The following is a 13,516-nucleotide window of genomic DNA, read 5'->3' as shown; positions in this document are numbered from 1 at the left end:
TACAAAAGCACACAAAGAGTTTTGTGGATTCATTACATGAAATCAATTTGCGGATCATTTGTTTTTAATAAGCAGTTTTTGCCTGGGGGTCACTGTGGCTCAGGAAGTAGAGCAGGTCATCTACTAATATTAGAAAGAAATTAGAAATAGAAAAAACTGAGAGAGCAGGTAAATGAGACGTGTTGTATAAACTGTCATGAGTACATTTATTGTAAATATGACAATTATGCAGCACCTCCAGTACAGAAATTGTAATACATGCATCACACATTGGGATCTTGGTGTGTGCAAAGTAAAACCTATGCACACAAGATATCTTTACATTGATCCATACATTCATCCTGCAGATATGGAAACATTTCCCTGAATTAAACACACATAGTTACATTTGTATTATAATTTAATGAACAGGTTAAATGTCATTATCTCAATCTAGTGTTCAGTAAACGTTTACTTTAAGGCAGTGGTTAATATGTTGGAGCACAAATGATGAAGACTGAAAGGCCTGGCACTACTACTTCTTTTTCACTTCTTTAAAGACAAAAACCTTTGGATTTCTGACAACTGCAAAACGCCATGATGTTGGTTTGATGGGCATTCGAGGATATAATAACCCTGAAATATGATGACATTTCCTTAAATAAAAAAGAAACTAAAGTTAATATTTATCTTTAAGCAACTTCTCATACACACCTTTGAGTTTTTTATACTTTTGGAAAGTTACTTGGCTTCAATTTCTTACAAGTTTATAGGACTTGAAAATATAGAGACACCTTAAATATTTTTTAAACACAGATGATTTTTTTTAAATACAGATGAATTATAGATAACCACCCACTTAGGTTATTCACAGCATCACAGGTGTCTCCTGTCAAATGTAAAGGTTTATGTGTCTCTCTGAAAGTTTGAGTGCAAACTGAACATGTTTTTTCCCACCCCTGTAAATTTTCCTGCTCTCTTATTTCCCTGTACTTTTCCCCAGAGTGGCGATGTCTTTATTCTCCAGGATCTCCATCTTCTGCTCGGGCTGAAGCACAGTGTTTGACACCATTGCTTTGGCCACCTCTTGGATTGGGACAGACATGGATCTATATCCCACAGCAGAAACGGCGCTAAAGAACTTCCTCGCCATCCACTCAGTGGGACGACTCTCCTGCCTATCCACCAACAAAACCCTGCGGAGGAGAAGTACAAAAGGTGAGACTGAGAGATTGTATTTGGTTAGATCACACTGACTGATGAAATGCCACTTCAACTTCAGAAGAATGAATTTACAAGAGTTTAATTACAGAAAAGTCACACTGTGCCATGTTCATTGTGAGTTTCCCTAAGTTGTTGCCACATTAGCAGAAGTCACACGCGACTCTTCTTTTAGAGAATGATCATCCCAGATTTTACTTTTTTATTGTTCTAATCAATTCTATGCAGCCACAGCCCTGTATATTTTCTAGGTAGGTGTTCCTCATCCCTTCAATTCATGTAATTTGCAGCAGCCTATTTACTAGGTATACCTCGCTGATACCTGGTTGTACTCGCTTTGGCCTTTAGACCTTTAGTTATTATTTTTTAATACAAGGCAGGAAGGGTCCATGATTTCATCTTGTTTATGCGATGAAAAATGTCACAGTAGAAATAAAGACTAATTTTTCCCATCTTCCATTATCCAGCTTTGGTGAGCTTGTGTGAACTAAGACCTCAGTTTCTGAAATACTCAGACGAGTTTGTACAAACAGCCATGTTCATACTCAATTTACCTTTCGTCCTCATTCTGATGCTAAGTTGAGCAGTTAAATGTACCTAATAAAATGTCTTGTGAGTGTATATTTACAGGCTCTGTAACAGCCAGTACAATCTAGTTTCTAAGAAAGAGGGTTTGTTTTGTGATGACTCGTGTAATTTTGGGGGGCTATGTGCTATTTTCAAATAAATTGATGGTTTAAAAAGCACTCCATCCTGCTCCTGTTTACATTTTTTACACAGCGTCTTGCTTCTTTTTGAAAAGAGGTTCTAAGTGAGATCACTCACCCTGGTCTGTAAATGGCGAATCTGTCAAAACCAAGGGCCTCGATGTCTGCCTCTACTTGTCCCTGGAAGAACAGTCATTAATTTTAGGACTCCAAGAAAGTTTAGCTAAGGAAATTTCAGGATGTTAAGTCAATAACATACTTTGACTTTGAGGTAAAGGAAGCCGCTTTTTTTATCTGCTCCCCTGGAAGACTCCAGGTGGAACTGTGTACAGCCTCCAGCCTTGGCGAGCTCAGCTGATTTTAGAACATAGTCATGATCAACTCTGACGAATCCTTCCTGAAACAGAATAATAATAATAATAATGGATTGGATTTATATAGCGCTTTTCAAGGCACCCAAAGCGCTTTACAATACCACTATTCATTCACTCTCACATTCATACACTGGTGGAGGCAAGCTACAGAAGAAGAATGCAGTTAATGAAATAGGACCCCCAAAAAAGACCAACATTTTTTACATTTTAACTTTGGTGATTGTCACTGATGTATATCATTTCCATATGTATAATATGGGTAAGTATTTTTCATTAGGAGCTCTTAAATAAGTCATTGTAGCCAAATAATACCTCCATGATTTAGAAGTGCTCTGAGAGACATGATATGTAATAACATTGCTGCTTCTAAATTACCTCAAAGCAATGTTTTATAACTTAGTGGCATAAAAGATATTACAAAATAAGCTAGTGTCTATAAAACAGCCCATGAGCCTTGTCAATTTATTAGCTGTGTTAATGGAAATGTTAGCCAAATTAATGTGGGTGAAACGGCTCAGTTATTGTTACTGTTGAGTCATAGTTACTGTTCACAAACTAAGGTTTGGCTATGGCCGACAGCCACAGTGAAACAGTAAAATCTTATCATTTGGTTGTCAAGTTCCCGTGTTGGATTGAGACCACTCACAGCTCCTGCTTTAGCTCTGGTTGTTCCCAGACAGCAGTATCCAACATCATGGCCCTGGAAGGCAGCAGCATAATCATCAAGCTTCTCAAAGTCGACCACCTCTTGGACCTGGGGCCACAGAAAACAGTGCTTAAGAAAAAAAAATTTTTTTACGGGCCTTATTATTGCAGGTTTGGTCAACTGATCAGCCCACTAACCAGGTTTTCATAAGTTTTGCCCTCAAAGGTGAGCTGCCTCCTTCCAATAAGAGTAATCTTAGAGAAGATATTATGCTCCAGCAGCTCTTGAAGCAACAGCTTGCCAGTTTCCCCTGAAGCGCCTAGGATGAAACAGCTTTTGTTCTGCTGCCTGAAGTTTTCCTCTAGGGTCTTGATGTCCTCAGCCATACTGTTAACAACAGAGTCATGTAAATATCACGCGTTTAATGCACATGTAAATCTGAACAGTACCGTTTAGCACCTCGGTGGACAGCTATAATCGAGGGTGAAACAAAGTATTAAATACTGGTGAATAGTGACTACCAGTTATGATTATTTGTGCTAAATTTACGGAATTCAGAAATCGGTGTTAAGGGGACTGCGACTACCAAGAGGAAAGATCACTTTGAATTCATCTACTCCCAAATGGAGTTTGGCTTGACCGATCTGACAGTGGTATATTTAGCATGTATGTACAGCTCGGTTTTGAGTATAAATTCGGTAACGTTAACAAAGACGAGTGCGTGTCATTACCTCGTGTATTTAACCGTTTCGGAATCTTCGAAATAATTTAAGGTCGCTGCGATGAAAACAACCAGGACAGTGAAAAATCCTAACGTCTTCCCCAGGGTGGTGCACAGCAGTTTAATAACAGGCATCGCTGATAGCAACGATTAAAGTGCTGCAACACTTCCTGGTTGCTTCATAGTTACACAAACGGATGTCTTCCTGCTTCGTTGATAGGCCGAGGAAGAAATTTGAAACGACAGCGTGCCGCTGACAGGTTAATACACGAAACCAACTCACACTAGACTACTAACTTTATGTTTGTATTAAACTGTAGCATGATATATAAGCAAACCAAAGGGGTGGTATAAACACGCCTCGCTCAGCTCCACCGCAGACAACGCTTTACGGACAGCGCATGCGCATGCGCTCTAGCGATTTGTAATGCATCCAGCTGTTAGTTTGTGCACAATCTTTATATCTCCTATACCATGACGTGTGTGTGTGTGTTTGTTTGTTGTTGTTGGTTTTGCGACAAAAGTGTGTCTTTGCATTGCCCCGCACAGTAAAGCGGTTTATGCTGCAGAAACTGGAGGTGTACAGTTTAAGGGTGTGACATTCAACGTTTTCAAGCTCTTGGTAAACTAATGTTAATTAGTTGATGCTGATGTTAATCGCATCAGCATCATATTTTTGCTGTGTAGCAGAGAGAAGTATCCTGCTGAAAGAGGCCACAGCCAAGGGCAGGAATATCATTTCCATGAAAGGGTGTAGATGCTCTGCAGGACTTAGGTAGGTGCAACGTGTCAAAGTACATCCACATGGATGGCAGTACCCAAGGTATCCCAGCAGAACATTGCCCAAAGCAACACCCTGCCTCTGCCAACATGCCTTCTTCCCATTGTGCGTCCTGGTGCCAGGCGTTTCCCAGTTAAGTGACATACATGCACGTGGCCATCCATGTGACATTAGAGAAAACATGATTCATCAAACCAGGCCACCACCTTCTTTTGCTCCATGGTCCAGTTCTGATGCTCATGTATCCATTTTTGCTGCTTTATGTACTGAACAAGGACTGGTCTGCAGCTAGTTAGTTAGTTAAGTTTATTTAATTAAGGACAGCACATAAGACAATGTTATATGATAAAACAATCCAACCGTTTGTGGCCCGAGTTCCACAAAGGTCTTCTAGCTAAAGGCTAGAAAACCCAGTCTGTGTTTGGACTTTTTTTAAAAAAAATACAGCAGAAATAAAACGAATCTGTCCACAAATACACACACACACACACACACACACTCAGAGTTACTATACCTAATAACGGGGGATACATGGCGATGTATCGTGTTATTCAGCCACAGCAAAGCAGGCTGGTTTACATCAGTGTCCAGAGATTTGTTTTTGTTTCAGCTATTGTTTCACCTGGGAATTAAAAACTCTAGGATCTGTTAAACATTTTTTATTGCAGATGGTAAACTGTTCCAATAATCTGAGGACCTTTGAGTGAGAATGAGGATTGACCAAATGATGTTTTCTTTTGGTAGTTCGCGGTCTCCATGAGCTACTCTTCTTGTTACTGCTGGCTTTTAGAATCATTCTGCTCACTAACTCTAGGACAAGACCATCGTTGCATTATACAACGGGAACAGTTTATGTTGATCTTAATGGTTCTGGATATCTTTCCTGTTTTAAAAGTTTTAAAATTAAGATGGGAACCTAAGATGACACCCAGATATCTAAACTCATCCACTTTTTGGATTTCTCTCTGATCAATCACAGTGGAAAAGTTATTCCAGACTTTACACCCAATTGTAAAACACATGAGATCGTTTTGTTGTAGTTCAGAGTCAAAGAGGGATTCTTGAAACACTTAGACACTCCCACCATCCCTCTGAGCTAGACCCAGGTTTAATTTAGTTTCTGACCCAGTCGGCTAGCCATGTCAAACTCACTCAAATCCTTCAGCTTCCCCATTTTCATGCTTGTAACACATCAACTCTGAGCACAAAATGTTCATTTGCTCTCTAAAATATCCCACCCATTAACAGAACACCATAAAAGACCAAAAACGGTCAATTAGACCTATGTTAGCCCTAGACCAGTAAGCTATACATAGGTAAATGACTATTTAACTGGAGCTGAACACACTTGTAATCGTTCAGTTAGAGTAGCTCATGCTGTTGAAAAGCATAGAAAGTTACATAGAAAATATGCTTACAAAATGTTCAACCTCATGTCGTGCCAGTGCTTTAGAGGAAAAATAGGTTAAAAGAAACCTTCACCTCCTAGGACCTGGCGTCCACATACGTGGACATCACATTTTGGGTTGTCTATACCAAAATACAAAATTTTGCTCTACAAGGGCCTGATATCAACTTACAAGGACATTATACTGCCACTGTTCTATCAAAATTTAAAACAAATGTCCACATATATGGATCTCATTTTTCTCAGAAACAAAAATCAGGTTAAAAAAATCAGGTAATTCTTTGTTTTTACATTCATCAGCTCCCAATCAGCCAAAATAGTAAAGAGAAATTAAAAATGCATGCCAAGAAAGAGTTCAGGTCTTAGGAGGTTAAGACAGAAGAAGAGGGGCAGGGGGAAGATATGCAGTAAAGGGCCTTGGGGTAGATTTGAACCTATAAGGCTCTGCATTAGCCTTGTAGCATATGGGTCACCTGCTCAACCCATCAAAGCTAAACTCTTCTCCACTACGTGTATTCTTAAATCGGTCAAAGGTATTTACACAGCAAGTGCTGTGAATCAGGGGGAAAAATTGTAACTGAAATATAATACACCAGGTCTCTTCTCCAAAAAGTGGAAGTTGTAGGGAAAAGCAACACTTTAGTCTATGGTGAAGAAATCCAGCGTGGTTCCAGAGTTGGACCAAACCTTAAAAAATGTCTTTGCCTTTTATCAGATCTTCAGGGGGTTTCATTAGTCAAAACCTCCACACAAAGAAAGCAAGTCCAGTCACATGCAATGAATTCATCAACACCCCATGTTTTTAACACTCCTGCCACTTTGAACACAAGGCATCGACCCAATCTAATAGAATATGATGGAGCCAGGGATGATCCTTTAAAGATGTCAGCAGTAAGAGACAGAAAGAAAAGAGGCTGAGGTTGACAGAAGAGGCCTTAAACTGGCACTCTGCTGAAATGAAATGTCGCCTCTTTGTTCCTTAGCCACGGGTGCTAATTGGAGCTAGCGGCAGGGAAGAAAGCTGCTGCTGGGCTCCTGTCTGTCGCACCTGTTGAGTCATTGTCTCTCACATTGATCAGACAGGAAGTTGGAGTAAGAAGGCTTATGCCTCGGTGGGTGCGTGGCAGATACGTGGTTCAATTTCCTTTTAGAACTCCGCCGTTGGAGGTGAAAATACCAATGGTGGTCAGTGGTCAATTGCATTTGACCATTGATTAGTCTCTAAAAGGACATATGGATCATAAAGAGTTGGTTTTCCATCAGTTGTTTGTTTTACTTTACAGTTATAGCATTTACCCAACAGTGCATAACAGGTTTGTTATGCAATGTTAACAAAAACATTGTTGTGCAAAACTAACTTTTACAATAGTTGGTGGGTAAGCATCATGATTTATTATGCTCTATGTTATATAATGGCCCCTAGCCATTGATGTCAGTACTTAAATTAATACCCAAATTCTCAATTTTTTATTTTGACTTTAGATGAAGGTAGAAAATTTGGTTGGCCAGAAATATTTAAAGACTTTTTTGGCTTATGCAGTTAGGAAACTACAGTTTTCACCTCATATACATTTTATTTGTGTTCAAAATGAGATATAATATAACTGTTTGAGCCTGCAGGTGTCACATAAAACATCTGCAATGCTTACATCAAACTGAACTTATCTGAAGTCTGCCAACACTTCAGCTTCAGAGTGCAATTTAAATATCGTAAAAAGTAATCTTCTGTAGAAAATACAATGTTTTAAAAGTTTCATTTCAAAGTGTTAACTGCTGACATATGATTGAACCCCTGAACACCAAACTAAAATGAACATATCTAATTATAGTTAAGATTTTGTGTGTGTGTGTGTGTATTTTCTGAAATGTATATTTCTTTGAAGCAAATAAAACAAGTGATACAACCAATTAAGACAAATAAAAAGCGCATACATGCATGCCTGCATATACACGTCACATACAGACACACACACACACACAATCTGTACACCAACACGGCTTAAGGCTTAAGGCCCGAGTTCCACAGACTCTGGAGTGTGATGCTAATGATGGTAATTAATGGAGCCTGACAGCACAATCTGCTGCCCATTGTCTCTCAATAAACAGCTTTACACATGAGCCTCAGAGGGGATGGGAGTTTTAAGCTGAGAGCTGAGACAGTGAGAGCAGGAGGCAGCCAGAGTGGAGGGTCAGACCTCAGGGGACAGCGCTCAAACTGAAGTGGGGGATTAGCTCAATTAGAAAGGCACTGTCTAATCAAGATGGAGGGTTCAGTGATATATATGGTGCGTCTGTGAGGGAGAAATGTGAGTGAAGCTCCATCATTAAAGCCGACTGTTGCCATCAGATGTTGCGGCGTCTAATAATGTTAACAGTAGTGAAAAAATGTGTCTTTTGTCTTTTTGCTGACCTTACATTCATTTGTTGCCATGCATTTCAATGGGAAATCATCTCCACTGTGTTCTGTGGTCCAAATGATAATATATCCATGAATACTTTAGGATGCCTAAAGTGACCTTGTTACTGGTCAGTGTCATTAGTTAAAAAAATCATATGGATTTTCTTTCTCCCCAGTTGATTCATTGATTTTATTAATCGACAGTGTTTTGTCACTACACATGTTTTGCACTTTGGCATGATAAAGACATATACACTTCACTGCACTATATATAAAAACATAAAAACATATATGTAGTACAGAGAACTCATTGTGCAGAAGTTATTCTGTGCAATGCAAAAAAGCTTTCCCCTTGCAGTTCCATCTAAGCAAGAAAAGCATGTGTTTTCTGAACTAAAATCCCTGTAAATATGTAGAGAAGATATAAAATATAACAAAAATCAAGTCACACAAAAACAGCCGGCCTATGTTTTACAAATTTTACAGAGTGCATCGAAATTAAAAAAGAGAAGGTTTAACTTTAAAGGCTTAAAAGGTCGGACCTGCCATCAAATCATCTGATCAGTTTTAAGTTTTAAAAATAATGGCATAGAAAGATAAAGGCCCAGTCTTCTTCAGGCTTGGCTTTGTTGCAGGCTCAGACATTAGCAATATGTTTGAGCCAAATCAAGGTATCAGCTGGACTCAGAGGAGCTTTCCTGCTCAAAGAGCCACAGCTAAGCAGCAATGACACCTGCTTTTTCCTTCTTTACGGAACAATGAGCTCATTAGAAGAGCAAACAGATTATCTGTGTTTTTCAATAGATGATCCTAAGGAGTCTGGGGGACCTAGCAGCTCCCAGCAGGTAGAGTTAAGATTGCCCATGCACATCTGGCTGACCTGCTGGTTACTGCTGTCTTAAAACTGTATATCTTTACTTTGCATCTTTTTGCACTTAAATAAGACAAATCGCAAAATCTATTATCTTCTCTGAAAACAGACTTCACTGTATGAAATCTAGGTTTAAACAAGACAACAACATGATTTATCTGGACCTTTGAACATCAAAGTGTCTCACATTGCTTGAAGCACGAGGCCATGTTTCCAAGTCTGCCAGTGCTGAAACTGAATGTTAACAGTGAAGTTATGAGGTAACTGCCAAAAGGGTCTGAGCTTTTGGCGATTTTAACCTGAGAGGTTTTGCATCTGCTTGTCTGTCAGGGTTTGCTGGAAAAAAATAACAAATAGTGGACTGTATGCATGCGTGCGTGTAGCATAAACAGAACCATGAGCAGCGATTGCATTCATTTTTATAATGTTTTTAGCCTATATTGTATTGTTTCAACAATACAGTTGAAACAATATAGTATATCTAGTAAGCATTCATTTAGCTAATAATTAATAATAACATTTTTCAAATTAGTATTAGTATTTAGTATTTATTTATTTATTGTCATTGTCAAGAACAATGAAATTGCGTTTGGGGCTTCCATACAACCCAAAAAAAAAGAAGAAAATAATAAATACCCCTTAAAACCCAAGTGTACATATTTAACCCAGTGTGACTCCAATGCAATAAGACAATCCTTAGCAATAATGTTCGTAGAAATTCAGACAAAGACCTGAGAAACATGACAAAAATAATAAACAAATGGTGCTATTGCCATATGCTGGGATTGAGATGTCATAAAGAGACATAAAAAGGCAGAAAGGTGCAGAAAGATAGTCCTATGATTTTTTTAAAAGACATACTTTTCAATACTTTAAAGAGCAAGGCTGATACCAAATGCACTTTTATATTTATTTCCAATTTTATTTTCAGGTTATATTATTTATTTCAGATTTTTTTTTGTCAGTAATCTGCTGATATGCTGTATTGTGCCATTTGGTCAACATTTCCATTCCCATTTACTAAAAGTTGTTTCCTTACCAAATGTTTTCTGCTGCCTTTGTCTGAATGGATGTGTATTGGCCTTTGAGCCCATTTCACGAGTCTGGCTTTGTTAAAGTCAGACAGCTAACTGGTAGGGCCTTCCTTTTCCCTTGTTGCACGTATATTAGCTAGGGTTTACTAACCCTTTTCCAATATTTAATGCATTCCAAATGTATAATTAATTGAGATGTGGATTTATTTGAGTGTCTAACCTCCAGAACTCACTGAAATAGCAAATTGTAATTGACTGTCACTGACATTTTCTATTTGCCTTTTTTTTTCTCAATATTAGTTAACATGAAAAAGACAGATGATCATAGGATGGGATTTTTCCCAGGAGAAAATTAAACTTGAAACTGTTAAATCTATTTGGTCTTGTATGTAATAATAGCATAATACACCAAAGCCTCTTAGAGGATATCTGTGTTTGGCTTTGAGTTTTCACTATCAGATCTATTTGCTGTCTTAAATCTCCCTTTTGTGGCAGGACGGATGAAGCCTAATGACTCCTTTGAACTGCCGACATCCCCGGCAGATTGGATTCGGGAATGTCAGCCAACTAACCTTTAGTCTCTTTCCCACATGAAGCAACAGTGAAGGGCACGTAATACCTATCTTTCGATTCCTGTCCCTCTCCTGTATTCTTAATCAGTTAATTATTTTGTATATCACACACGCAGACATGAGGCTTTTATGGTAATAAGCCTATTGAGCTAGCCTACCACATTTTTAATGTTTTGTACAAATTACAACTTTATCTTTGGAAGAGAAAATATAAAGTCGCCAAATAGTTGCAGGTGATGTGATTTTCAACTTCTTTTGAACCTTGTAGGATTGTATTTGCTTAAACTACATGATCACTAATAAAACATGTTATCTTGACATAGTCATGCTTTTAAAAGTAGTGCCATGAATGAAATTCAGCCTTGTATTTGCACACTGTCGTATATCCAAAAATTCATTCATCCCCAAAATTACGCTTAATAATAATAATAATAATAATAATAATAATAATAATAATGGATTGCATTTATATAGCGCTTTTCAAGGCACCCAAAGCGCTTGTCCAATTCAGGGTCGAAATCACAATTCACAACAATTTAAAACTATGTGTAATGGGCTGCTCCCATACATTTATATTCATAGACTAGACTATATGCATATATATTGCTTTACATATCAGTACTGTAATTTAAATTAAGGGTCTGGTCATGTAGTAAGATGATAGAAATCTCCAGGTTAGACAAAACTTACTTGGAAATAAAAAGTTAGAATAGTAAAAGTTACAAATATGATCCAAATTCTATGCATCCATCACGTTCCCTGTTTCAGCTTTAACCTACTGCAGTTACTGTAGTGTGCATAAGCTATGTGATTGGTGGTTTTTCCAGGTGCACTCACTTCAGAGTTGTCTTCAAAGTGACTCATATACATTTTCATATGCTCTGTTTTTACTGGTAGGATATGCTGGCATAGTGCGAAGGGAAGGTAAAATGTGAAGAAAAAGAAGCATTGTCAAACTCGTGCTTTACCAAACTCATGCTGTCAAACTCTGTCCTCCCCTCTGTTTCTCTTAGCGTCTTATAAAACTGCCTGAATTTCTCCTTTGGATGGGCCATGCTGTCTTGTGGTGGTTTAAAGGGAGGGAAAAAGGGAGATCATGCTGGATCATGGCAGACCCACCACAGCACAGAGACCTCCCTGCCGATGAGCAAACACCACGACAAATGGCAGAGCTAGCTGGACAATCACTTGCTGAATGGAAGCTAATTAGCTGGAGTCTAATGCCAGTTTACTAACACCTGTATTAGCGTGCTCGCTCGGCAGGGAGTAAGGGCTGGCCAACAAGTGCTAATCCCTCATAAGCCCAAAGTACTCCTCCCAAACAGTGGCATTAACATATACTTCTCAAGCCAGCTGTTGCTAACCTGAACCCAAAAGAGATAGCTTCAGCAGTGATGTACTGCTAAAGAGGAGGGGAAAGATGTTAAATGGTCAATAACAGGTTACCTTAGCATTCCTGTAGACGTCCCCCACCCCCAAAATGTTGTGGACCACAAGTTATCCCCCTTTTTTGGGAATTTCCCCCACATCTCTCAAACCTACATTTTTCAGTCGCTTGGCTTCCTTGGCTGTCTTGCACTCTCCCATCCTCTCCCACTGCATGGGTGGTGGGCTGATTACCCAGTAGCCATGTGTGTATCAAGGCAAGTGCGAAGCCAATGTGTGTGTAAGGGATTAGTGAGCTTTAGCATTAACATCATGACTGGACTGGCTACATTCCCTCACTGCACTAATAATTTGAGGGGAGGAGAAAGCGGCTGGTCCATTAGTTCACTCTGTTTGCCCAAGAGTAGGCCGACTCTGATCCCCTAATTTCTCTCACCGATTCCAAGAGGATCTCTAGCTTTTGTGACAGAGGGATGCAAAGATAAAGGATGGGACTGAGGGGCACATTGATTCAGAGATCACCATCCTTGGGACATTCTGTGCACTTACCAAACTAATCAGTGTGTGTAAACACAGCGAGAGATGTTGAGAGTTGGCGGCTAAAAGACTGGGGTCTCTGAGGTTGATTAGGAAGACCTGTTGATGGACCACACTCAGTGTTGGTGTCCTCTGATCTGCAGACATCATGCAGAAAAACTGTGAGCCCCTTGGCTCATGTGTCATACTAGTTCTGACTGTGGGTGGCTCCAAGTGGGCCTGTTGTGGCCTCTGGTGCGCTTACAAAGTGTTAGCAGATCAGGTATCTGACGCTTCTGCCAAAGTCCTATAAAAAAAAAAGTGCCTTGCATGCTTTTCAGTTTGTAAGAAAGCAGGAGTAAGATTATTGCGAGAAATCTGTTTTGGACAATACCATCATGTGCATCCCCTGACCTGTGTGTGCACAGGAAACCAGACACGTTTCCATGTAGTAATACTGAGACAGTGGAGTTTTTTGTACAAATTGTCCAGCTTTTTTGTTGTAGAACTCTCCTTCATTGTAAAAAGGCATCTGTAAACCTGGTCTAACTTTGTCTGTCTCCCTCCAAGGTTAAAATATAAAATAATTTTCAGCACTCATATAAAATCCCATGTTTGATCATACACTAATAACTAGTGACAATTTCTGAATCATTATATTTCACAAAAATGCAGAAATAAAACACAATATTTTTAACATGAAATTCTTGTAACACAGAAGGAAAAAAAATGTTATTGTTGCTCAACTTTCATGTTGAATTGAGCAAACGGAAATATTAACAGATAGTCTAATTTAAATTAAACAAACTTCTCGAGTATTCAGATGCTACTTTTGATGGTACAAAGGGCCGGTGAAAATTTCTGGCTTTTAGCTTTAATAGTTTTTGAGATGTTCATGTTCA

The 13,516-nt window shown here is 38.9% G+C and overlaps 1 protein-coding gene across 1 annotated transcript; it reads right to left on the bottom strand.

Annotated features, from left to right (window-relative positions):
* Positions 1–182: 182 nt before the first annotated feature.
* On the bottom strand, positions 183–4,064 carry htatip2 (HIV-1 Tat interactive protein 2). Its single transcript, XM_026177807.1, has 6 exons — positions 3,659–4,064; positions 3,125–3,314; positions 2,928–3,035; positions 2,167–2,304; positions 2,026–2,087; positions 183–1,175 (listed from the first exon to the last, which is right to left on the bottom strand). The coding sequence occupies exons 1-6, from the start codon at positions 3,781–3,783 to the stop codon at positions 959–961; spliced, it is 840 nt and encodes a 279-aa protein (XP_026033592.1). The 5' UTR covers positions 3,784–4,064; the 3' UTR covers positions 183–958.
* Between the last annotated feature and the right edge of the window lie 9,452 nt (positions 4,065–13,516).

This window comes from Astatotilapia calliptera, chromosome 1 (genome assembly GCF_900246225.1).
Source record: "Astatotilapia calliptera chromosome 1, fAstCal1.2, whole genome shotgun sequence".
Classification (NCBI taxonomy): domain Eukaryota; kingdom Metazoa; phylum Chordata; class Actinopteri; order Cichliformes; family Cichlidae; genus Astatotilapia; species Astatotilapia calliptera.
Note: the sequence above shows the minus strand (reverse complement) of the source record. Positions and strands in the feature narration are given on the sequence as shown.